Source organism: Podarcis muralis, chromosome 6, assembly GCF_964188315.1.
Source record: "Podarcis muralis chromosome 6, rPodMur119.hap1.1, whole genome shotgun sequence".
NCBI classification, from domain to species: Eukaryota; Metazoa; Chordata; class Lepidosauria; order Squamata; family Lacertidae; genus Podarcis; species Podarcis muralis.
In genome coordinates this window covers 7,739,320-7,762,674 of record NC_135660.1, presented here as the reverse complement: position 1 = coordinate 7,762,674, position 23,355 = coordinate 7,739,320, and the positions used below count along the sequence as shown (strand labels likewise).

The window sequence follows — 23,355 nt, the reverse complement described above, 5'->3', positions numbered from 1 at the left end:
TTCATGCTGTGGCCACAGACATGTGATCTGATGGTGAATTTGGGGTGACCCAATGCAAAAATCCTGAGAATTCCTGTGGATCCATGCTTTGTAACCACGTTTTTGCACCATTGCAGCCCCAGGCAACAGTGGGTGCGTGATTTTTTTGGTGCAGGCTGTAGCCATGGACATGCTATGTGATCTGATGGTGAATTTGGGGTGATGCAAAGATTCTGAGGATCCATGTGGATCCATGCTTTGTAACCACATTTTAAGTGGGGAGCGAAGGAAAAACAAAGAAGGGACATGAGAGGGGTGTGCAGAGAAGCAGCTGGCTAAGAATGCAGGAGAGGGATTTAACGGGAGGGAGGAAAGAAAGGCAAAAGTTTCCCCCCACCCAAGCCAGCCATCTCTCTCTCTCTCTCTCTCTCTCTCTCTCTCTCTCTCTCTCTCCCCCTCCCCCCTCTCTCTCCCTCCCCCACTCTCTCTCCCTCCCCCACTCTCTCTCCCTCTCCCCCAGCAGTACCGGAGCACAGAGACGACACTTTCCCCTCTGCTTGCCTGGAGGGGAGGAATGCAGGAGAGGGATTTAACGGGAGTGAGGAAAGAAAGGCAAAAGTTTCCCCCCACCCAAGCCAGCCATCTCTCTCTCTCTCTCTCTCTCCCTCCCCCCCTCTCTCTCCCTCCCCCCCTCCCCCTCTCCCCCAGCAGTACCGGAGCACAGAGACGACACTTTCCCCTCTGCTTGCCTGGAGGGGAGGGGCTTTCCCTGCTCTTTGTTCCATTTCAGCAAACACAGCAAGGAAACAGAGGAGGGTGGGCAGTAAGACCCTGAGGCAGAATGCAGGAAAGCAGCCGCTTCCTCTTTTCAGGTTTCCCTTCTCCGTGAATCGCGATTTGATTTTTGCCTGATTTTTTGGCTCCAGGGACCACACATTCGCTCTATAACACGCACAGACATTTCCCCTTCCTTTTTAGGAGAAAAAATCTGCGTGTTATAGAGGGAAAAATACGGTATACGGACCTTTGTTGGCAAGGTGATGTCTCTGCTTTTTAAGATGCTGTCTAGGTTTGCCATTGCCTTTCTCCGAAGTTTGAATCATTGGGTTTTGCAGGTCTGGTTGGAGAGTCTTGTCTCCTTTCCACAAATCTGTGAGCCCCCAAACTCTCCCTCTGCCTGCTTCGTCCCACCCCAACAATGTGCTCCTTTTCAGAAAATCACATTTCCTAGAAACTTTTTGTTTGTGTTGGGGAGGGAGAATTCCTCTCCTTCCCCTCTCCCTTCTTGCCCAGCCTTGCCAGGCTAGTAATCCATCTTGGATTAAAATCGGAGCGCCAAAACAGTTTGGGCATCCTCCTGCTCATCTCGCCTTTGATGCAAACGTTATAAATCCCCAGGCTAATAAGAGGGGTGGGAGGGAGAAGGGTCGGGGTGTGAGCTTCAGGAGTAAGTGGGTGGGGGAAGGAAAAGGAGGGAGGGAGCGGAGTTTGAGCTGCCTTGGCTGGGAAAGAAGGCGCAGGAGGGGGAATTCTTTTACAGTTTGGATTAGAATCCAAGCCGCAAGATGATGTTAATGCTTGCCGTTTATTTGAAGCCAACATTACAAGCCCCTTGAGACTCCTTCTTCCAAGCCTTGAAAGAGAAGTGTCTGTGGCGTCACAGCTTCCCATGTTTCTCCTCCTTCCAGGCACTGATGGGGTCTTCTTAGGCTATGGCTTATTTCTTTATTTATTAAATTTCTGCCCTGCTGTCCCTCCCAAAAAGCGGAAAACCAATGCAATTTTTTTTTATTAAAAAAACCCACTAGGAACATCTGAAAACAATTAAAGGGTGTGGCATGCCACATTGCTGTGGCAGGAGCACAAGTGTGGTGGGGAAGATTCAAGGACAATCAGATAAACATTGAAACATTTCACACCTCTCGCTGAGTTAGTGTACATACTTAAGGTACATATGTAAGAGGCTTGTTTATAGTTATATTTTGGGAATGATTCATGTTCTTCTGTAGCTGCATTGTTTTATACTTTCTGTCTGACCCTAGTTCACATTATAAAGCAGTTGTGCTCTGTGTTATAAAGCAAGCACTGCTAGGACTGGTTTCTTTTTGTTTTCCAATGTATTTCTTACCAATAAAAAAACCAGTGTGGCGCAAGCAAATTATTATTATGGAAATGTGGCCCAGGGAAAAAAGTTTGCGAATCTCTGATTTAAACAGTCACATACCCCCGCAGCTAATGATTTCAAGGTTGCCATGAATGGTGTATTTCAGCCAACCAATGCCTGGGTGAACAGGAATGTTTGTAAATGCTTCGTGAATGTTAATAATGAGGGCAGCAGGGAGCCACCACCAAGAAAGACCTGCCATCACCAACTGGGCAGCAGCAGGGACAGCACCACCAACAGGGCCTCTGCTGCCATTTGTAGATGGTTAATATTGGGGGTGGCACTCTTTGAGGTATTTGGGTCCCAAGACATTCAGGGCTTTGTACACTAGTACTAACACCTTGATTTGAACTTGGCAACTCGCTGATGGCTAGTGTAGCACTTTCTGGACTAGTCTAGCAAGTTGCAGTCCACACTACTTGCAGCCTCCAGACCATCTTATGTTTTCCTGCATTGTATGGAATTGGACTAGAGGACCTTGGCGCCTCTTCCAACTCTTCAGTTCTATGCTTCTAAGTCTCCTGTGAAGATCTAGTCACTTCTTCCGGGCTGTGCTCTCCTCCCGCAGGTCCAGGTGGCAGGAACAAGAAGCGAAGTGATCGGCGTCACGCTGGAGACCAAACCTCGCAGAAGGAATAAGCGCAACATCGTGTACGACATGACACCCAGCTACGAGGACGGAATGGTGAGTGTTTGCGTGGATCAGAGAGAGATGCAGGAGGTTCTAGAGCAGTGGTTCTCAAACTGGGTGGTACCACCACCCAGCAGGCAGTGGGATTCCCTGGGGGCACTAAGGGGGTGGCAGAGGGGGCTGGCCATGAAAAGCTCGCATCACTGGATTAAGTTCACCCATTGGGTTGAATTAATCCAACTAAAGAGCTGGGATTGCTGAATCGGCAAAGCAGGAGACTCTTGATCTCAGAGTCGTGGGTTCGAGCTCCACGTTGGACAGAAGATTCCTGCATTTCAGGGGGTTGGACTGGATGACCTTCGTGGTCCCTCTACAATACAATACTATGATTCTATCTGGCTTTTGAACAAATTTGCAATTAATTTTTCCTGCTTTGAATTTTCTTGAATTATTATCTTCCTTCGTGGGTTGTGCAGTTCTGAATAATGCTTTTTATATGGCAGGGGCCACTGGGGAAGGGTTTGTGGAACCAAGAGGACAGTGGTCCAAAAAAGCTTAGGAGCCATTGCTCTAGAGATATTGGTGGTTGAGCCACTTTCCACTACAGTCGAGCCTTGGAATGTTCCCAAACATTTTGGCTCCCAAACATCGGAAATCCGGAAGTGACTGTTCCAGTTTGTAAACTGTTTTTGGAAGCCGAACGTCCGACGGGGCTTCCATGGCTTCCAGTTGGCTGCAGGAGCTTACTGAAGCCAATCAGAAGCCGCACTTTGGTTTCCGAACATTTTGGAAGTTGAACAGACTTCCGGAATGGATTCTGTTCAACTTCCAAGGTACGACTGTATCAGTGGCGTAGCGTGGGGGGTGCAGGGGGGGCCGGCCACACCGGGCGCAACATCTGGGGTTAGGGCAAATCCACAGGTTAGGGGGCGCAAATCCACGGGTTAGGGGGCGCAAATTACTTGCCTTGCCCCGGGTGCTGACTACCCACGCTACGCCACTGGACTGTATGTGTTAGCCCTTAGTTGCTTATTGTGAAGGCCTTTGGCTATACAGTAAATTGAATTGGGTATAATGTGTTTGCCATCATTAGTGACTTCAGATGTAAAATATATATTCCAAATTGGAGCAAATGTCAAATTCTGTGCATGGGTCATGATTGACCATGTTTCACCATTCTGTGTGTCTCTCTGTGTGTTTTTATTTCCTCTTGAACCATGCACCTTTCTTCAGGCCAGCGGGACCTGGGAGCAAGCAAATGGGCGTGACGCCCACATGTTGCTGCAGAACGAGCTCTTCCTGAATGTGGCCACCAGGGATTTTGAAGAAGGGGAGCTGCGTGGGCAGATCAGTAGCCTCCTGTACAGTGGATTGCCAGCACGGCACGAAGGTACCATTGTGTGGAGAGAGTGTGTGTGTGAAGAACTGAGCCACCCACTAGGCCTGCTGGCTAGTTGGGCTAGAACAACAGAGTCTTTGCCAAGTCCTTTTAGTTCTTGGATTGGGCAGAAGCCTGTGACCAGACCAGACCAAGAGAAGTCAAGAATGGTGGTAGGTGCCAAAGACTGGAGTTCAACATCTGGAGGAACGCAGGTTCTGGAAACCAAGCCTTATGAGGAATGGTTGAGGCAGTTAGGTATGTTTAGACTGGAGAAGAGGACATCTTCAACTATCTGAAGGGCTGTCACTTGGAAGGTGGAGCAAGCTTGCTTTCTCTTGCTCCAAAGGGGAGGACCCAAACCAATGGCTCCTACTATACATTAGGAAGACCACCTGAATGAAGCTTGCAGACCACTGGTGGTCCATGGACCACAGTCTGGGAACCCATCCATAGACAGAGGCAGGCAAGCGCTGCCCACTGTTGGCTTAAGTGTTCTGCATTAATTCAAAGCCCAGCCAAGTTTGGGATCCAAACATGCTGAATTTTCAGGTTTGGAAAATTCAGTTTAGAGGGGAAGAACCGTTTGATCTGCAGCCAGACAAATAGGCTGTTAAGTGTGAGCTACAGTTCCCATGTCCCCCTGCCCTCCCAACACCCCCATGTCTTGGCTTTGCTGCCTACCTTAGTGTTGCCAGGTGACAATGTGGCAGTGACAGTAGGTGCCACAGCTGGCAGAGTCCCCCTTCCATGCAACTGTAAAAAGGTAAAGCAGCCCTGTCAGAATCAGGACTTTGCTCCCTGACTCCCAGTCCCCAGCCTTTGCCTGCCCACTTCCGCGCACCTCCCAACAACTCACAGTCCCTCCTGGGCTTAGGACCAGGCTCACTTTGTTCTTGGCTTCTCCCTTTCCATCCCCGCCCCCCAGAACATGCCTTCACCACTTTCCCCCTCAAATTCCTCCCTTTCACCAGAATGCCTATTCAGCCCTGTCTCGTCAACCATCCTTCTTAACACGGCTGTCTCCCGCTTGGGGTTCTGTGTGAGGTGGTTTGAATCCCAGCCAAACTGCTGATTCCTCTTTTCCTCGCACAAATTGGACTGCAGACTTTCTGACTACTCTGCACCTCTCTGGCCCTCCATTGGAATGTTGAGTTTTCTTAACATTCCGCAGCATCACCCTGACTCAGCCAATTGGTTTTAGTCTCTTTGCGGACATTATCTCGCCAAACTCAGATTTTGAAAAATTCCTCTAAAGCCCAAGATGACACAAGAGGCTTGTGATGCCTTAAAAACCAAGAAGCCTATTAAGATGCATTTGGCATGTGGCAGTGGACCAGCCCCTGAGCATATAACCCTTGGCTTTTGTGCTACAGAGCTTTCTGTCCCACTGGCTGGCCAATTTGTGTCCCCTCCTGTGCGCACTGGATCTGCTGGGCATGCCTGGGTATCACTGGACGACCACTGCCACCTGCACTATGAGATCATAGTTGCTGGCCTTGGCAAGGCGGACGACGGCACCGTCAGCGCTCACCTCCATGGCTTTGCGGAGCTGGGAGAGCTCCGGGAGAGCAGTCTGCGGGAGCACAAGCGACTGCTGCGGGGCTTCTATGGCACAGAGGTAAGGGGAAAGGCGGTCTCTCAGGGGTGGAGCATCTGCATTGCACACAGAAGCCCCCAGGCTTAGTCCCTGGCACCTCCAGGTATGCTGCGTTAGCAGCACAGAAGCGAGCTCCCTGGGGTGCAGGCCTTGGCAGTGTGTCTGGAGGTCCTGGGCTGCCCAGCTGACAAGACCCCCTCCTTGGCCTTGCTGATGTGGTCCAAAGGAAAGCAAAGTAAGACGTTTGGCACCAGCTTGGCTGCAGCAGTTGCCAGAAAGAGGCATGCAAGGCACCATCCAACCGTCTTAGGGTCTCCTCTCCCGATTTGTACAGAGTTGGCTCCTAAGCCTTTTCTTCTTCCAAATATGTGGCCTGGGCCAGTTTGGCCTCTTCCCTTTTTTGCTTGCCATGATATTCTTCTTGGGAGACAAAGGGTGCATTCTCCCAAAGGCCCTTAGCTGCCTGGCCAGTGACGGAGGCCAGAGTTTGCCTGCCTGGGTGTGGACACAAAGCTAGCCCAAGGGGAGTGGCAAGAAGGGGCCTAAGAGACTAGGATTGGGACCGATGCCTTTGCCTGATGGGGTTCTCCTTCTCACCTAGGCTCAAGGAGTAGTGAAGGACCTGGATGAGGAGCTCCTCCGCCATTTGGCTCAGGGCACAGCCTTCCTGCAAGTCAGCACTAAAGCGAACCCACGAGGGGAGATGCGGGGCAAGGTCAGTCGTGGTCACTCTGCTGTTTCTCTCGGGATTTTCTTGGGTTCCTCCAGACAACCTGCTTCTTGAGCATTTATCCTGGTTTGCTTGCACAAAGCTTATGCGGAGGTTAAACTATGTCCTGCCTTTACTGCAGAGTTGCTCTGTTTTTCTTTTGCAGGGAGGTTACACAATAATAAGCCTCCATCCTGAATTCATCCTGATCTTCTTGTGCAGTGGTTCCACAACTACCCATTAAATCACACACTTTTCAATGCATCTGCCTGTAGGCTCTGCTTTTCCAGGGATCAATGCAAGCCTTTGAGCATGTGAAGAGTGCTTTTTCTACTCTAAGTTCTGACTCACAAGCAGCCTCCAACAACATTTGGAATTAGAGAAGCTTTCAAAATCAAATGGTCTCATTTCCAGGGAGGCCAGAGTCTCACTGCCCATTACAAATTAGCCATTGCAGGTACACAGAAGCATTCCAACTGTTTTTGCACCCTCAAGTTGCCACATGCGCAATAAGTTGATAACATCACTGGGGTGCCACAAGGATTGCTGAGATTATGTATGCGGATCATTTTGCACATTTAGAATGCACTACAGTGGTGCCTCGCAAGACGAACGCCTCGCAAAACGAAAAACTCGCAAGATGAAAGAGTTTTCCGTTTTTGAGTCGTTCCGCAAGACGAATTTCCCTATGGGCTTGCTTCGCAAGAAGAAAGCCCATAAGGAAATCTCCGGGGACCTCTTTTAAATGCTGGCGGTGGGGAGCAAAGCCTTTCGCCCCCCCTCCGGCCTTCAGAAGAGGTCCAGGAAGGCCGGCGGGGGCCGAAAGGCTTTGCTCCCCACCGCCAGCATTTTAAAAGCGGTCCGGGATAGCAGGGAATTGTGCTGCGCTTTCCCGCTGTCCCGGACCGCTTTTAAAATGCTGGCCGTCGGGAGCAAAGACTTTCGCCCACCGCCGGCCTTCAGAAGAGGTCCTGGACCTCTTCTGAAGGCCGGCGGGGGGCAAAAGTCTTTGCTCCCCCCCCCCCCCGCCTGCCTTCCCAGGACAGCGGAGACTTCTCCGCTGTCCCGGGGCGATCTTAAAATGCTGGCGGGCGGCAGCGAAGCCCTCCTGTCCCCGGAGCTTGCGGGGCGGGAGGTGGGGAGAAGGGCTTTTCTTCCCACCGCCAGCCTTCAGAACAGCCTTCTGAAGGCTGGTGGTGGGAAGAAAAGCCCTTGTTCCCCCCCCCCCCCAGCCTTCAGAAGAGGTCGGGGGACAGACTGTCCCCGGACCTGGTCTGAAGGCGGTTTCCATAGGAACGCATTGATTGATTTTCAATGCATTCCTATGGGAAACCGTGCTTCGCAAGACGAAAAACTCACAAGAAGAAAAAACTTGCGGAACGAATTAATTTCGTCACCACTGTACAAAAATACTCTAGCAGAACAAAATACTCTCATCTTTCCTCGTATGCTGACCTTTGTACAACTGTTCAGTGTTTGTAGTGGTTAAAACCTCAGGCCCAAACCTCTCCCCAGACTCCATCGCTGCAGACAGTTTTTTTCCTCAGCTTGGCTCCTTTCCAGTATCAGAGCCAAGCTGAGGTAAAAAAGGGGGACGGGAAGAGGGAGGGTTTGGCTTCTCTCACTCTTGCTGTCAGTAATAATAATTTTAATGGGAAATTTGTATTGCATTTGATGTAATTTGGCACTGATTTCTTAAAAATTTGAAAAACTATTAAATATCATTTGGCAGCAACTACAACAATAATTTTTAAAGAGCCGACAGTTCCTTTGTATATGAATAAGTCTGCACCCTTGAATGGCAAACATGGCTGCCCCTGATTCACCCTCAAACATCATCACCTGGGGAGCTGTGAACTATCCCCAGAGTCCTTTAACTCTCCACAAAAATTGCTCAGAGGTTTGTCCCTACCAGGAACCTCCAAATTGCCTCAGGTTTTTCTTCAGGTAGGTACGTAGAGGTGGAGGAGCGCCCCTGAAAACGTTGTCAAAATGCTTTTAGTTCTGAAAGTTGAAATTCCTCAGGAACTCCAAATCGGCCCTTTTAGACAAATTCAGCAGCATCTTGAGGCAGAGCAGGTTATTGTTTCTCATTTCGGTTTTTACAAACTGTTCCCTGCTTTCTCCAAAGATGGCAACTGCCCATGTAATTTTTTTCTCTCGCGGGAGAGTGAGAGCAGATACTCGCATTTTTGTGAAGTTGTAGCAGCAGGGTGGGGCTGGCCGATCCTGTCACAAAATGGCGCCAGCCGAACCTTTCTTATCTATGTGTAGCGCTATAAATAAAGTAGAAGATCATCTGCCTGACCTGATCCACTTGAGGCCGAGCTGAATTTGCGGATATTCCTTGCCAGGATAGATTCTTGAAACTCTTCCTCCCTCCCAAGGACATTTTGGATAATGGTTTGAAAGACCAGAGCTGCAGAAGGCCTTCTAAACTGACAGTGGCTGAGGTCACACAGAGAGAGAGTTTCCAAAATTATTCTCTGTCCCTTAGCTGGTGGAGAAATTTAGAAGTGTGGCTAGATGCCAGACCCTGATGCTTGCCAAGATCTTAAATTCTACACTTAACATAAGGATTTTTGCATTCTTAGCAACTGCTCGCTGCAGGGTTTCTTCTCTGAAAGAGACTTGCTGCTTTCAACTCCAGCATGGCAGGCAGAAATTCAGCAGGTGAAGCTTTCCTTGACATGGCGGTGAAATGATGGAGAGTGTGTTTTTTTTTTTTAAAAAAAAAGATTTTTATTCAGAGTTTTCGACATACATATAGAAAAACCATAACCAGAAAAAACAAACACAGAAAAAAGAACATACAAAAAGAGATAAAGAAAAATATAACAACATCGTTCAGATCTTACTTTCATAACTGTTTGGACTTCCTCACATCTTTCGCTCCTGCTTTTCAAATTCAAAATGTTCCATTCAGCAATTTATTCCCTTATTTCAGATACTTATTTAAAATATTTCAATTTATTATGTTTCCCATATTAAAATTTCCTCTCTAGAACTTAAGACCTTGATTTAAACATAACAATATTCATAGATCACTTTTAGCTCGAATTTCTCTATATTTTCACATTCTCTATTTAACTGATTTACTGATGCCACCCTTGTTTTAGCTCTTTCACTTTCTTAACATTCATACAGTTTACAATGTTTTTGCAGATAGTCCTTAAATTTTTTCCAATCCTCTTCCACTGCTTCTTCTCCCAGGTTACGGATTCTGCCAGTCATTTCTGCCAGTTCCATGTAGTCTATCAGTTGCGTCTGCCATTCTTCCAGCGTGGGCAAATCATGAGTTTTCCAATATTTAGCAATCAGTATCCTTGCTGCTGTCGTTGCGTACATAAAGAATGTATAGTCCTTCTTTAACACCCTTTGGCCTACAATGCCCAAAAGCAAGGCCTCTGGTTTCTTAGGGAAAGTATACTTAAATACCTTTTTCAGCTCGTTATAAATCATTTCCCAGAAGGTCTTTACCCTAGGACAGGTCCACCAAAGGTGAAAGAATGTTCCTTCAGTTTCTTTACATTTCCAACATTTATTGTCAGGCAAATGATAGATTTTTGCAAGCTTGACTGGGGTCATGTACCACCTGTATATCATGAAATGATGGAGAGTGATGATCTTGCTGAAATGGTGATCTTGGTTGATCTTGCTGAAACCTGGTGTGCAAGTACTCCTGGTACCGCGCATGAAAATGTAAACAGGTCTCAACCCGGTTTTGCATTTGCCGTGTGACCCTGGTGGTGAAGTCAGCTGCAATGCCAGGAAGACCTTGCCACCGTCGCTTCCCCTCACCATGCGCGAAGGCAGGGCTGAACCGACCTGCAGTTACTTGCCAGCCATTTCTCAGTGCTAACTCCCCTGATGCCTTCACCGGGGAAATTGGTTAGGGAGATGTTTGACAGACTCTCATCTGCCTCAGCTTGTCTCTTCCAGGCATTGACGATGCCATGCTTGGCTGGGAGCCTGCTGGCTGTTTTGGCGTCAGGAACATGTACTTCCCTCCAATTGCCTTCTGAGCCTCGCTGGGGCTTCTTCCTGGGTGGAAAGGTATTGAGGGTCACCTGCAGAGTTTTGCAGTGCATCTTCTGCACACGTCAACAAGGCAGGTCAACTGGGCTTGGATTCAAGGGTGGCTGCTTTGCATTCATGAGATGGATGCAAAAATTGCAGTGGGGAGAGAGAGAGTTCATTAGCGTGGCATGCAAGAGTGCATCCAGATCTCTTTGCAAACAGAAGTTGCTGTGCCTTCTCTCCTCCCCTGTGCAACCATGTCAGAGTGAGCCCCTTGTCCTAATGCCAAGCACAACATTCTGCAAATCAGATGCTAATTTCAGTCAACGATCTTGAAACTCCCCTCATACTTCAGTGGGGCTGCCTGCATTTTAAATTTCATTTTTAAATGTGCAGTTAATGTTGAGTTGGCTGTACTTTTTTTTGTTTTTTAAGTCAGTGACCTTTGCAGATAACTACTAAACCCTATTTAAAACTACAGTGGTACCTCAGGTTACAGACACTTCAGGTTACAGACGCTTCAGGTTGCAGACTCCGCTAACCCAGAAATAGTACTTTGGGTTAAGAACTTTGCTTCAGGATGAGAACAGAAATCGCATGGCAGCGGCACAGCAGGAGGAGGAGGCCCCATTAGCCAAAGTGGTGCTTCAGGTTAAAAACAGTTTCAGGTTAAGAACGGACCTCCAGGATAAATTAAGTTCTTAACCCGAGGTACCACTGTACTGCAGAACCACACCATATGTTTAAAGCACATGGGTTCCCCCAAATTATCCTGGGAACTGTCTTTTCTTCTTAGCTATGTCTGTGTTTGTATGAGTTATGTGTGTTTTGTTTGCATTTGTATTGATTCTTGTGAGTCGCCTTGAGTCCCAGTTCTGGGGGAAGCAGTGGAATATAAATAATTTGCATAACGTTGACCACACTGCTATCCGTTTCTGAATCCGATGTGCCGTCTCTGACAGTCACTGTTCCCTTAGGTGCACATTCCCAACCGCTGCGAGGCAGGCGGCATTCGGCTGGCTCCAGAGGACCCCGAGGATGAGCTTCCAGGGGACCCAAACCCCAGGGACCCCGAAGAGCTGAAGAAAGACCCCAGCTCCTGCTACTTTGAAGGGCAGCACCGGCCCCATGGCTCCCGCTGGGCCCCAGAGTATGACAAGAAATGCTCCGTATGCAGCTGCCAGGTGAGTGGAAAGGCACATCCGTAAACATCCAAAAAATAATAATAACTAGGGTGCAAGTTTTGTACAAACAGGAAGGTGTCTGTGCTCACCAAGATCCCACCACAGCAGCCTTTGCCAACTTGGAGCTCCCCAGAGATAGTTGGACTCCATTCAAAACAACCTTGACAGATTAGAGAACTGGGCCAAAGCAAACAAGATGAACTTTAACAGGGGGAAATGTAAAGTATTGCACTTGGGCAAAAAAAATGAGAGGCACAAATACAAGATGGGGGACACCTGGCTTGAGAGCAGTACATGTGAAAAGGATCTAGGAGTCTTGGTTGACCACAAACTTGACATGAGCCAACAGTGTGACGCGGCAGCTAAAAAAGCCAATGCAATTCTGGGCTGCATCAATAGGAGTATAGCATCTAGATCAAGGGAAGTAATAGTGCCACTGTATTCTGCTCTGGTCAGACCTCACCTGGAGTACTGTGTCCAGTTCTGGGCACCCCAGTTCAAGAAGGACACTGACAAACTGGAACGTGTCCAGAGGAGGGCAACCAAAATGGTCAAAGGCCTGGAAACGATGCCTTATGAGGAACGGCTAAGGGAGCTGGGCATCTTTAGCCTGGAGAAGAGGAGGTTAAGGGGTGATATGATAGCCATGTTCAAATATATAAAAGGATGTCATATAGAGGAGGGAGAAAGGTTGTTTTCTGCTGCTCCAGAGAAGCGGACACTGAGCAATGGATCCAAACTACAAGAAAGAAGATTCCACCTAAACATTAGGAAGAACTTCCTGACAGTAAGAGCTGTTCGACAGTGGAATTTGCTGCCAAGGAGTGTGGTGGAGTCTCCTTCTTTGGAGGTCTTTAAGCAGAGGCTTGACAACCATAAGTCAGGAGTGCTCTGATGGTGTTTCCTGCTTGGCAGGGGGTTGGACACGATGGCCCTTGTGGTCTATTCCAACTCTATGATTCTATGATTCTATGATTTGTCATGGATGCTTTAGCTGAGATTCCTGCATTGCAGGGGGTTGGACTTTCCAACTCTACAATTCTATGATTCTGTGATTTTCATCAGCCCCAGCCTGAATGGCCAAGGGTGAGGGGTGATTGGGGTCAGGGCCAGCCTGTTGGGATGTTTCCAGGGAGACGGGGGCGTCTGGCAGGCCCCCTGTTGGCTCCAGCCCACCTGCTGGCAGCCGGGCGATCTCTGGTTCTCGGAGCAGCATCAAAACTGTGACTCAAGCCTCAGAGCCCTTTAGAGACTGAGCATGCAAGAGAAGAACTCTTTGCAACAGAAGTAGCGGACAGAGGCATATGTAAGCATATTTGCAAGCATTGATTCAGCATCAGGACAAAGGAAAAACATGTCCTCTTCCCTTCGTGTCCAAGCAAAACAGCATAAGCAGAAGCTATATACAACTGACGTTCCCAGCAGACTGTGCTGGAAGTAAACAGACATGTGACATACAACAACTCCACATGCCTGTTCTAAAGGTGGAACGGAACTATATCCTAATATCAGCCCCAGCCTGAATGGCCAAGGGTGAGGGGTGATTGGGGCCAGCCTTTCCGGAAGGTGGGAGAAGCAGCCACCTCGGGCAGCACCCTCATGGGTGCCCCACCTGTCCTCACACCTGCAGTGCCGGCATTGGCACTGATTTCTGGGAAGATTTCGTGAGATCTCACCGGAACCTCCTGGCATTGCCAGTATTTCATGCCAGCCTAGGGAAAGGATGCTTTGACGGACGTGGCAATGGAAGGCCAGACTGGCACTTCTTGTTTTGATTTGAGCGGTGAAATGGGACACACCAGCCCTGATGGGAGTTGTATTTCAGCAACATCTGGATATGTCAAGGACTGGACTTTCTACTGAGCTACGATGGTCCTTCTCCAGACCGTTGCTCCTTTGCGAAAGGAGATCAGTGCTAACACCTGCATGCTCATTCAGAGCTGCCGTTGTCTGAATAGCATCAAGGGTGGGTGCAGAATCATAGCCGCTCCTCAAAGTGTATCAATTCCAAGAAGGTAAGGGTGTAAGGATGGGCATGCAGGAACAGAACCCGGGTTGGAAAGAAGCAGATTCTCCAGAACTGTGAGAATGGGATTTGACACCTTCCTTTCTCTGCCCGCTGCTTTTCAAGTCAGGCTTCCGATGTGGAATGACTCTTCTCTTCTTGTTGCCTCCCCTCCCCTATCCTGCACCATAGAAGCGCACTGTTATCTGTGACCCTGTCCTGTGCCCGACACTCAACTGCTCCCGGCTGGTGCACCTGAGAGATCGTTGCTGTCCTGTGTGCGAAGGTAACATGGGGTTGAGCGGGGCCGGGTTAGAAAGTTGCAGAAGGAGAAGGGAGTTGGGAGGAGGGGGTTCTTAGTCTTATACATTGCAAATATCCAGAGGGATCCAGAGGTAGGGAGCATGATGCAGAGCAAGACTGAAGTCTTACTCCTGGGTTAGATATGTAAAAAGGCAGCAGTTTCCATTCTGACATATTCATCAGTCAGCACTGTTTCCATTCCACTGCAGTTCTGTTTCTGCCAAATCCTAAGTTATTTGCCTCGGTTCCACTATTCAAGTAACTAAGGTTTCCTTTACATAACTTACACTCATTTGCCCTCCACCCCTGGCCTAGATTGCCGCAGGTTTCTCACTCCTGTGGTAAGAGGATTTAGCAGTTCCAGACACAGCGACCGTTGCTGCCCCTGCCCCTATCTGTTCCCCATGAGCCTTTCATGTCTTCATGTCTCCTACCATATCTTCCTGAACAGAGGAGAAGGAAAACCCAGGAGGACCAAGAGCTGCTGAGAGAGCCCAAGACAGCAGCGAAGGTAAGGGGAAGGGAGAAGAAGATTTTCTGCAAGCAGAGGTGGATTTAAGGCAGAATGACCGGTTCCACCACCCTGGGCACCAGGCCTAGGGGTGCCACAGCATCACAACTATGACATAGCCAGCTCCCAGTTGGAGGTCCGTGGACTCCAGAGGGTTTGTGTGACCCACCCAGGGGGTCTGTGGCCCCATTCACACAGCAAATAGAGGTATCAGAATCTCCAAAAGTAGGGAGTCCATGGCCTGGCTTTTGAAAAATGGGGATCCACAATACTTAGCTAATTAGGAACTACAGACTTAGTGAATTGAGCAGAACGGAAGGCAAGAGGCAGAAGGGGTGCCAAATTGTGTCCTCGCAGAGGGTGCCACTGAAATTTGAAAGCCCGATGTCTGCCACTGCTGCAAACCTCCTGCAAACCTGATAGCCTCCAAACCTTTTCACCCACGGAGAATGAGAGGTGCAAGTGAGGCATTGCATCAGTGGGGACGGCTGGTCCACTAGGGAGAGTGGGGCACTGCCCCTCCAACCAAAGCCTGCCTTGAGCCAGCCCCATATTCCCTGCTTTCTTACTTACAGCCAGTCCCAGGGGGCGGGGGGAGTTCCTGACTATCCTCCTTAGTCTCAGTGTCTCAGTTTGAGGAGGAGGATGGGGACAAAACTAGAAGGCGTTGGCTCTGCCTGAGATTAGCTGTGGTGCCAACTCCTATTTGGGCTACCAGTTTTCTGCCAGAACCGAACCAGCCATTAGGCAGGGTGAGGCCACTTCCTCAAGTGGCAGAAGACCTCCCACCCCGGCAGCACAGTGCTCTGACATAGCTCAGTCAGTAGAGCATGAGCCTCTTAATCTCAGGGTCGTGGGTTCAAGTCCCATGTTGGGCAAAATATTCCTGCATTGCAGGGGGTTGGACTAGATGACCCTTGTGGTCCCTTCCAAATCCACAACTCTATAATTCTGTAATGCACCTCCACCAGTGGTGGAGAAGCTGCATCAGTGCCAATTTTGAGCCAGGTCGTGTCCATTTTGGGTGAGATCTAGCCCGAAATCACGTGAGATCTTGCAAACTGTGCAAGGTCTCATGCAATTTTGGGTGGGATCTCACCCCAAATCGGCATGGAGTGAATTGTCATTAAAAAGCCACACCATCTCCTTGCAAACTGATTGTAAGGAATGCTCAGTAAACAAGTCTCCATAATCCACCCTCTTAGAGCATCCCTGCTCAGTACAATGCGTCCCTCAGCTTGAAGAGCAATGCACATGCCCCTTTCAAGACTCAGGAGATGCACTCTGACCTTCCTTCTCCCACTGCAGGCTGTTACTTTGAGGGCGACAAGACGTGGCGAGGAGCAGGCACACACTGGCACCCCGTGGTCCCTCCCTTCGGCCTCATTAAATGTGCCATCTGCACCTGCAAGGTGGGCTCGTCAGCCAGGCCCTTGAGAGAAGCCTTCACAGGAAGCCAAAGCTCACGACCAAAGAAAACCCTCCTCCTCCTCTCCTTTGCTTCTCAAATGCTTTGTTTATGCTGGGGTAAACAAGAAGCTGGTCTGTGGGCTTCTTTTAAAGCTTGGTGGCCATCACTGACTCATGGACATCCAAATGAAGCTGAATTCTGGATGGATAAAATAAAGTACTTTATCATGTAGTGCGGTTAAACTATGGATCTCAATTCTGTGGTAGTGTTTTGAGAAAGGGCGAAAGAAAAACTTTTCTCTATTCCTTTTCTCCATGCCATGTATAATTTTATAAACTTCTATCATGTCACCCCTTATTAGTCATTTTCTTTATACTAAAAGTCCCTTTAAACTAAAAGTTTTATACTAAAAGTCTGTCTTTATAATAATAATAATAATATTTTTTATTTATACCCCGTCCATCTGGCTGGGTTTCCCCAGCCACTCTGGGCAGCTCCCAACAGAATATTAAAAACACAATGAAACATCAAACATTAAAAGCTTCCCTAAACAGGACTGCCTTCAGATGTCTTCTAAAAGTCAGATAGCTTTTTTATTTCCTTGACATCTGATGGGAGGGCGTTCCACAGGGTGGGTGCCATTACTGAGAAGGCCCTCTGCCTGGTTCCACGTAACCTCACTTCTCGCAGTGAGGGAACTGCCAGAAGGCCGTTGGAGCTGGACCTCAGTGTCCGGGCAGAACGATGGGGGTGGAGCCGCTCCTTCAGGTATACTGGGCCAAGGCTGTTTAGGGCTTTAAAGGTCAGCACCAACACTTTGAATTGTGCTTGGAAACATACTGGGATTGTGCTCGGAAACATACTTTGTGTACGCATGCACATGTGTGCATGTGTATACCTTAAGGTTGGTTTGCGCATGGTGCTCTGACCCTAAGGCTCACAGTCTGTACCTGCCCACACTCTTTGCACAGGGAGCCACAGGGGAAGTTCACTGCGAGAAGGTCCAGTGCCCTCACCTGACCTGCAGCAACCCCATTCGGGCCAACCCATCAGACTGCTGCAAGCAATGCCCAGGTGAGCCAAGCGTTCTGGGACAGCAAGAGGAAGCAAGCAGTACTCCACCAGCTGCAAGTCCTTTTGCTGCCACAACTCTGGTTGTTCACGTGGGGTGGGATAAAGGAAGAGACTGCCCCAGTGCTTTTTCCCAGCAGGAAAGAAGAGGTAGAGAAACCTGTGGCCCTGCAGATATTGCAGGACTCCAACTCCCAGCTCAGTTTCTGCCAAGGGCACAAATCCAATCGCCATAGAGGCAAGGTGCAGGTTACAATAAGAGTCATTGATGCATAGCTAAGTGCAAGATAAGACAATGGTCCAACAAATGACAGCTTGCTGGTCCCCCTATTCAGTCGCTGAGCTTCTGCCTCTGCCACGACAGCTCAGAAACTCAGGAGTTGTTGGAGGCCTTCAGTTCAGAGCATTCCCAACAAATAGCTGCCCAGCCTCTTGCAAGAGACTCTTGCTGAAGTTGCAAGCAAGACCACAGAAGCCTGAAAAGGCAGCTGCCAGCAACAGCAGCCCTCCTGCCTGCCTTTGCGATGACTCACTCATTTAGCGTGCTCTGGAACTCCCTGCCTAGTGACAGCAAGCAGGCGCCTTCATCATACTGCTGGAAACTTTTCAGTTTCAGTGGGTCTATTCGCAGGCAAGATTTGGCTGCATTTGTGTTTTTCAATTTTTCAAAAAATGTTCTACTGTTCATTGTTCTTGACTTTTTTTTAGATCCTTTTAATTTAATTTAACCGTCTTAAATGTGTTTTTAATTTTATTTTATTGTGATGTATCACTGGCGTGTTCACTGCCCTGGGCTCCTTTGCGAGGAAGGCTGGGATATAATTTAATGAAATAAACATAAATTAAATTGTTCTATTTTCCTTGATGGAGCAGAGCTGTGCCTGGACTGTGCCACTTCGGATGGCAGTGGGCGGCCCACACAAATGAATATTCCTCTATACACACACAAAGAAGCATCACTGCACCTAGTGTCACTGAAATTAGCATGTCAGGGAGAAGGACGTGCTAGAACGGATATTAGGTTTTTGCAGCGGGGCAAGCCTACAGTATCTGAAGTGGTTCAGCCCAGACACAGCCCCTCTGCCTCTGAGACCTTTTAAACCAGTCATAGGTGTGTCCTTAAACGCCACTGTCATGGGAGTCGACCAAGTCAGTATTGGGAAGGAAGCCTAAATCTTTCCTTTGAATTCTCTGTGTGTTTTGTTCTTGGTGACCTCATGATTTAGGCATTTCGGGATGTTTTTTTCCACCAGGGAGTGTTCTGGGGCTCATGGCCGCATCTTCCTCGCCCTTCCAAATGTTCTCTCTGTGTTCTTTCCGCAGCCCCAGAGCGGAGCCCCTCTGCCCTCTCTGACATGATGCAAGCGGACGGGCCCAGGGCCTGCAAGTTTGGGCGGCAGTGGTACATGCACAACGAGAGCTGGCACCCCACCGTGCCCCCCTTTGGGGAGATGAAATGCATCACCTGCTGGTGTCTGGTGAGTGAGGGGCAGAAGGTGGCAGAGGAGGAGGGAGTTGAGCTGCAGGGGTAGGACAACCCCAGGCCCCAGGTCAAGGTGGATTTGGGGAGCCTGGGTTCAGTGCACTTTCTGTAGACTTGCTCTGACCTCCAGCACCACCTCATACCACTCAACTGTCCCGAATTGAGCAAAACATCCCGGAATTGCAGACTCCATCCCTGTTTCCGATTGGATCCCGGAATGTCCTGTTTTTTTGATCCGGTACTCTGGTGGGAGTCAGCTGGCTCACGCCAGAGCACTGAACCAAAAGACACTCAGGTTGTTGTGCTTTTTTGTCTCGCGCTAGTCAGCCAGCTCCAGCAAGAGCTGGGGATCAAAACACGAGCGTCCCGGTTTTGATCATCAGCGGGATGTTGAAGGGTATGCCACCCCCCAAGTTTTGACTGTAGTGTAAACGCCTCTCCTTTTTCAGTCTGGGGAGACTCACTGCCAGCGCCAAGAATGCTCTCCTGCCTCTTGCTCCGGAGGGGAGAAAACAGAGGACAGCTGCTGCTCCAAATGCCACGGTCAGTAGGAGTGTAGTTCTGTGTAATATAAATATAATGTTATTATGATAATTATTATTATTATCTATGGACTTCTTCAGTGGGCAGAATATTTTAGTCCTGCCTTTTTATCAGTATGAATGTGCTCTTAGCTTTTACTCTGCTTTAGTTCTGTGTTCCTTTCTGTTTTATAAAAGTAGAGGTAATAATTGTAGAATTGTAGAGCTGGAAGGGACTACGAGGTCCACACCCAGCCACCCTGCACTGCAGGAATTTTTTGTCCAATGTGGGGATCGAACCCACGACCCTGAGATTAATAGGCTCATGCTCTGCTCACTGAGCTATCTATAATAATGAACTGATGAGGACAGCTGTCAGGTGGAAGGCCTTGCTCAACAGAAGAGGGTTAGACTGCAAATGACTAGCCTTCTTTTCCAAACTGCAGGACGAGTGATTTCATGGGGCCTCAGCTGAATCTGCTGCTGAAAACACAACTTGGAGGTTTCCAAGTTCCAGCTCCCACTAAGCAACACGTGTGCCCCTAAGATTGTGTTTCCAGTTCCCCCTGCACACACACACACATGATTTGTTAAGCCTGCCTTTTCACCTAGAGAAGTGTGGGAATGTTGTGGATAGTAGGAGAGGATATATTGCTTAAATATTATCCTTCCTTACTCATGCTAGTGAGCCATTTAGCAGAGCATATTCCCTCCCTATACAGCAGGAAGCTAGTTTGCAGATTCGTTTGAATCTCTTTAGTTAAGCAATCCAGTCTGGCACGCCCAGATTGGATTATTCCTGGTAAGACCCCTTTTGACCCCTCTTAAAAAGAAATAAAAACACAACAGTCTTCCTTAAACAGTAACAAGAAGTTTACTTACGTTCAGTTCACGGTATGATCCCTGAAGGCAGGCTTTAGCTTGTAGTTACAGAAGAAGGTGTGGATTTATCCCATAAGGGGATTCATCCCATGTGCTGCTGGCAGAGAGCCAGCAAACAGCATCAGGAAACAGGCATCAAGAGAGGAAGATGGCTACGTGACTGGCCCTTTTTGTGGGGTCTGCAAGGGTCATGCCCACCTACTGTTGGACTTCTTTGCCAACACAGAGTATGCGCAGCAACTGGAGCATAGAAATACAAGACTCATCAAAGCAATATCTTTGCTTATTTTTGTTTTCAAACACGTGACAGTCAAAAGCTGCAAGCCCATCACTCCTCACCAGCAGCATACAAAACATTTAATCAACTTAAATACAGTTTTCAAATAATCAATTATCCTATCACATTCCTTCCTGCATCCAGTGCAGAAAGTAAACTCCCCTTTTAATTAAACAGGTGTACAGCTAAGTAGGTCAAACTGCAAACATATACCTGTGAGCTTTAATTATCCAACGCTGTTCCTACCTGGTCACATGCAGGGAGAGGATGCTCCAGACCAGGTGTAACAGGAACTTCAACTGGCTGGATCAACATCCCCCTGTCTGTATCAACGCTAGGCAAACAAGGAATGTTGTATTTGACTGCTACAAGGATTACAACCAACAAGATGGTGCAGAGTCTATTGCCTTCCTTTGCTTTGGGTCCTGCTCTCTTGTTTACTTAAAACCTCCCCTCCCCCCCCCCATTGCCTTGCAGCACCAGATGACACTCAGGAGATGCCACGAGATGAAGCTAAGGATTCCTGGAGACACTAGCTGGCTGGCTGGACCAGGGAGCCCAGATGTCACGGCAGGCACTGCCAAGTGCTGGTAGAGCTGAAGAACAGGGCATTTTGCAGCTGGCGCTTTGCAAGACCTCCCCATACCCCTCCACGCTGTGTTGGCTTCCTAAGTCAACAGAGGAGAGGGGGCGACTTCTGCTCTTGCCACAGAATGAGCAGCCATCCTTTTGAGTGCCTGGCACGCTCTTGGCTCTCTGCTCCCTGGCACCAGCCTGGCTGTCGTATATATTTTGGACCGGCATCCGCGAAAGGAGATGGGGGACCCGCAAGCCTCTTGGGGACTGCAGGTGGATATCAAGCGAGGCTATAATTGCAATGGAGAGGTGTGTGGGGCATCATCTGTCATGCTAGGTAAAGCTGTTAGCCCCCTACTCAGGGTGAGGTCTTGGAGCGCAGCTGGGAACTCTTGTATAGGACTGCAACAAGTTCAAGAGTGCTGTGCCTCCATCCAACTGTTTCAGACGGCTTCGTGTCTCCAGTATGGCTTACGTGGCTCACCCCCAGACCAGCCTGTATATGGTGTAAAATTGCCACCCTCTGCTGCATCTCTTTGGGGTCTGTTGTTGGGAAGGACTTGTGTAATTTATGGTTTCCACGGGCAAGTTTCTGTTTGCTCCCCGCTCACCTCAGTGCGGGAGGATTGTTACGGGAGATGGTGTATTTATTAAAAAGAAAAAGAAAAAAGTATCAGCGGAGAAAAGCTAGTTAGCTTTGGCAAGTGTTTTTTGCAATTTCCCGCCCTATCCCAAAGGTGTTTCTGTTGACTCAGATTGATGGCTTCAAGTTACAATGAAGGAGATTCTAACTCAACATCAGGAAGAACTTTCCGGCAGTAAGAGCTGTTCAACAAGGGAACGGTCTCCCCCGGGAGGTGGTGGACTCTCCTTCCTTGGAGGTTTTCAAGCAGAGGTTGGAGGGCCATCTGTCATGGATGCTTTAGCTGAGATTCTTGCAATGCAGGGGGTTGGACTAGATGACCCCTTGGGTCCCTTCCAACACTGTAATTCCATATGATTCTTCATATTGCACTCTTGGGCACAGTCGGAGTAGAGCGCTGCCCTTCCAAGAAGAACCTGCCGGATCAGGCCATTGGTCCATCTAGTCAAGCATCTTGTTCTCATGGTAACTAACCAGACGCTTGTGGGAAACCCGCAAACAGGACCCGAGTTCAAGAGTTCTCTTTCTCGCTGTCGTTTCTAGGAACTGGTATTCATAAGCATTTGCTGCCTCTGGCCATAGAGGCAGGGAGTCAGGATGACTAGTAGCCACTGAGAGCTTTTAGCACCATGAATTTGACTTTGGAAGCCATTCAAGTTGGTGGCCCAGCCTGCCTCCTGTGGAAGGGAGTTCCAAAGGTTCTGTGCTGTATGAATAAGTCCTTTCTTTCATCTGTCTTGAATCTCCCGACGTTTGGCTTCATTTGAATGTCCATGAGTTCTCGCGTTATGAGAAAGGGAGAAAAACTCTTCCCACTTATAATGTTATAAACTCCTATCATGTCGCCTCTCAGGGCTGATCCATAATTTCCAGGAACGGGACTGAGAGGTTTTCCCTTTGTCCCACTACTTCCCTCTGGAACCCCCCTGCTGTTTACCCCCGAATCTGAACAAACGTCACCTGGGTTTTCTGCAGATCAACCTTTACAGTGGTACCTCTCGATATGAACGGGATCTGTTCCAAAGCCCCATTTGCATCCTGAAGTAAATGTAAGACATGACTGCACGTCTCCGCGTGCGCGGGTCGCGTTTTGTCGCTTCCGTGCATGCGCATGACATCATTTTGAATACCTGTGCATACGCAAGTGGTGAAACCCGGAAGTAACACGCCCCGTTACTTCTGAGTCGCCGTGGAGCGCAACCCGAAAATACTTAACTTGAAGCTACTTCAACCCGAGGTATGGCTGTATTCTGATTCAGCAGTACACAATGGGTTTTCCCAAGGACAGTGATGGGTTGGGTCATAATGTGGGGGGGGGGACTGCTGGGGCAATCGCCCTGGGAGCATTTTTCGGGGGATGCACCACTCACTCCATCCTCCCCGAACCAGCCCTGCACTGCTTTGTGAGGCTGGGATTTGATCAGAGTTGGGGAGGATGGTCTGAGAAGGACTTCCTGCACCCTTCGATTCCAGCCTCACCCTCGAGGGGCTGGGATTGAAGAGCGTGTGGCTGTTGTGCCCTTCTCATGCCGCCTTCCCCAAGCTTGACCAGATCCCAGCCTCACAAAGCGGCTCAGGGCTGGTGTCACTCCAGCGGTGCTGAACCTCTCAAACCCGTGCCTAGAAATTACAGGACAAACAGGAGTGTGGAAGAGTCCTCATATTTTTCTTGAACTAAAAAGTCCTAAGCGCTGCAACCATCATTTGGGTGGCCCTTGGCTGAACCTTTCCCAGCTCTGCAATGGGTTTTTTTAATCTACATCTGTTGTGGACAATGATAGCTTGCAATTCCGTAGCAGCAAGCCAAGCTGTGTGCCGCCCTCAGTTGCTTTGGCAGCTCCCTGATTCCTCGTCCTGAGTTGCGCTAGCTCAACTTAACACAGTGGTTCTCAAACTTTTTTCCTCTGGGCCACACTTTCATAATAAAAACGAATGATTATTGACAAGGTAGAGGGTAAAGGCAAAGGACCCCTGGATGGTTAAGTCCAGTCGAATTTGGCTGTGGGG

The 23,355-nt window shown here is 48.8% G+C and overlaps 1 protein-coding gene across 1 annotated transcript in view; it reads left to right on the top strand.

Annotated features, from left to right (window-relative positions):
- The window catches only part of CHRD (chordin), a 51,583-nt gene extending 30,205 nt beyond the window's left edge, over positions 1-21,378 (top strand). Inside the window, exons 12-23 of the mRNA XM_028731697.2 lie at positions 2,712-2,828; positions 4,008-4,164; positions 5,529-5,773; positions 6,354-6,467; positions 11,459-11,665; positions 13,863-13,956; positions 14,425-14,484; positions 15,793-15,896; positions 16,867-16,969; positions 18,290-18,444; positions 18,899-18,992; positions 20,607-21,378. Of these exons, the coding sequence (XP_028587530.2) occupies positions 2,712-2,828; positions 4,008-4,164; positions 5,529-5,773; positions 6,354-6,467; positions 11,459-11,665; positions 13,863-13,956; positions 14,425-14,484; positions 15,793-15,896; positions 16,867-16,969; positions 18,290-18,444; positions 18,899-18,992; positions 20,607-20,665 (1,509 nt within the window). The 3' untranslated portion in view covers positions 20,666-21,378. The remainder of the gene's footprint in view (positions 1-2,711; positions 2,829-4,007; positions 4,165-5,528; positions 5,774-6,353; positions 6,468-11,458; positions 11,666-13,862; positions 13,957-14,424; positions 14,485-15,792; positions 15,897-16,866; positions 16,970-18,289; positions 18,445-18,898; positions 18,993-20,606) is intronic.
- Positions 21,379-23,355: the final 1,977 nt, after the last annotated feature.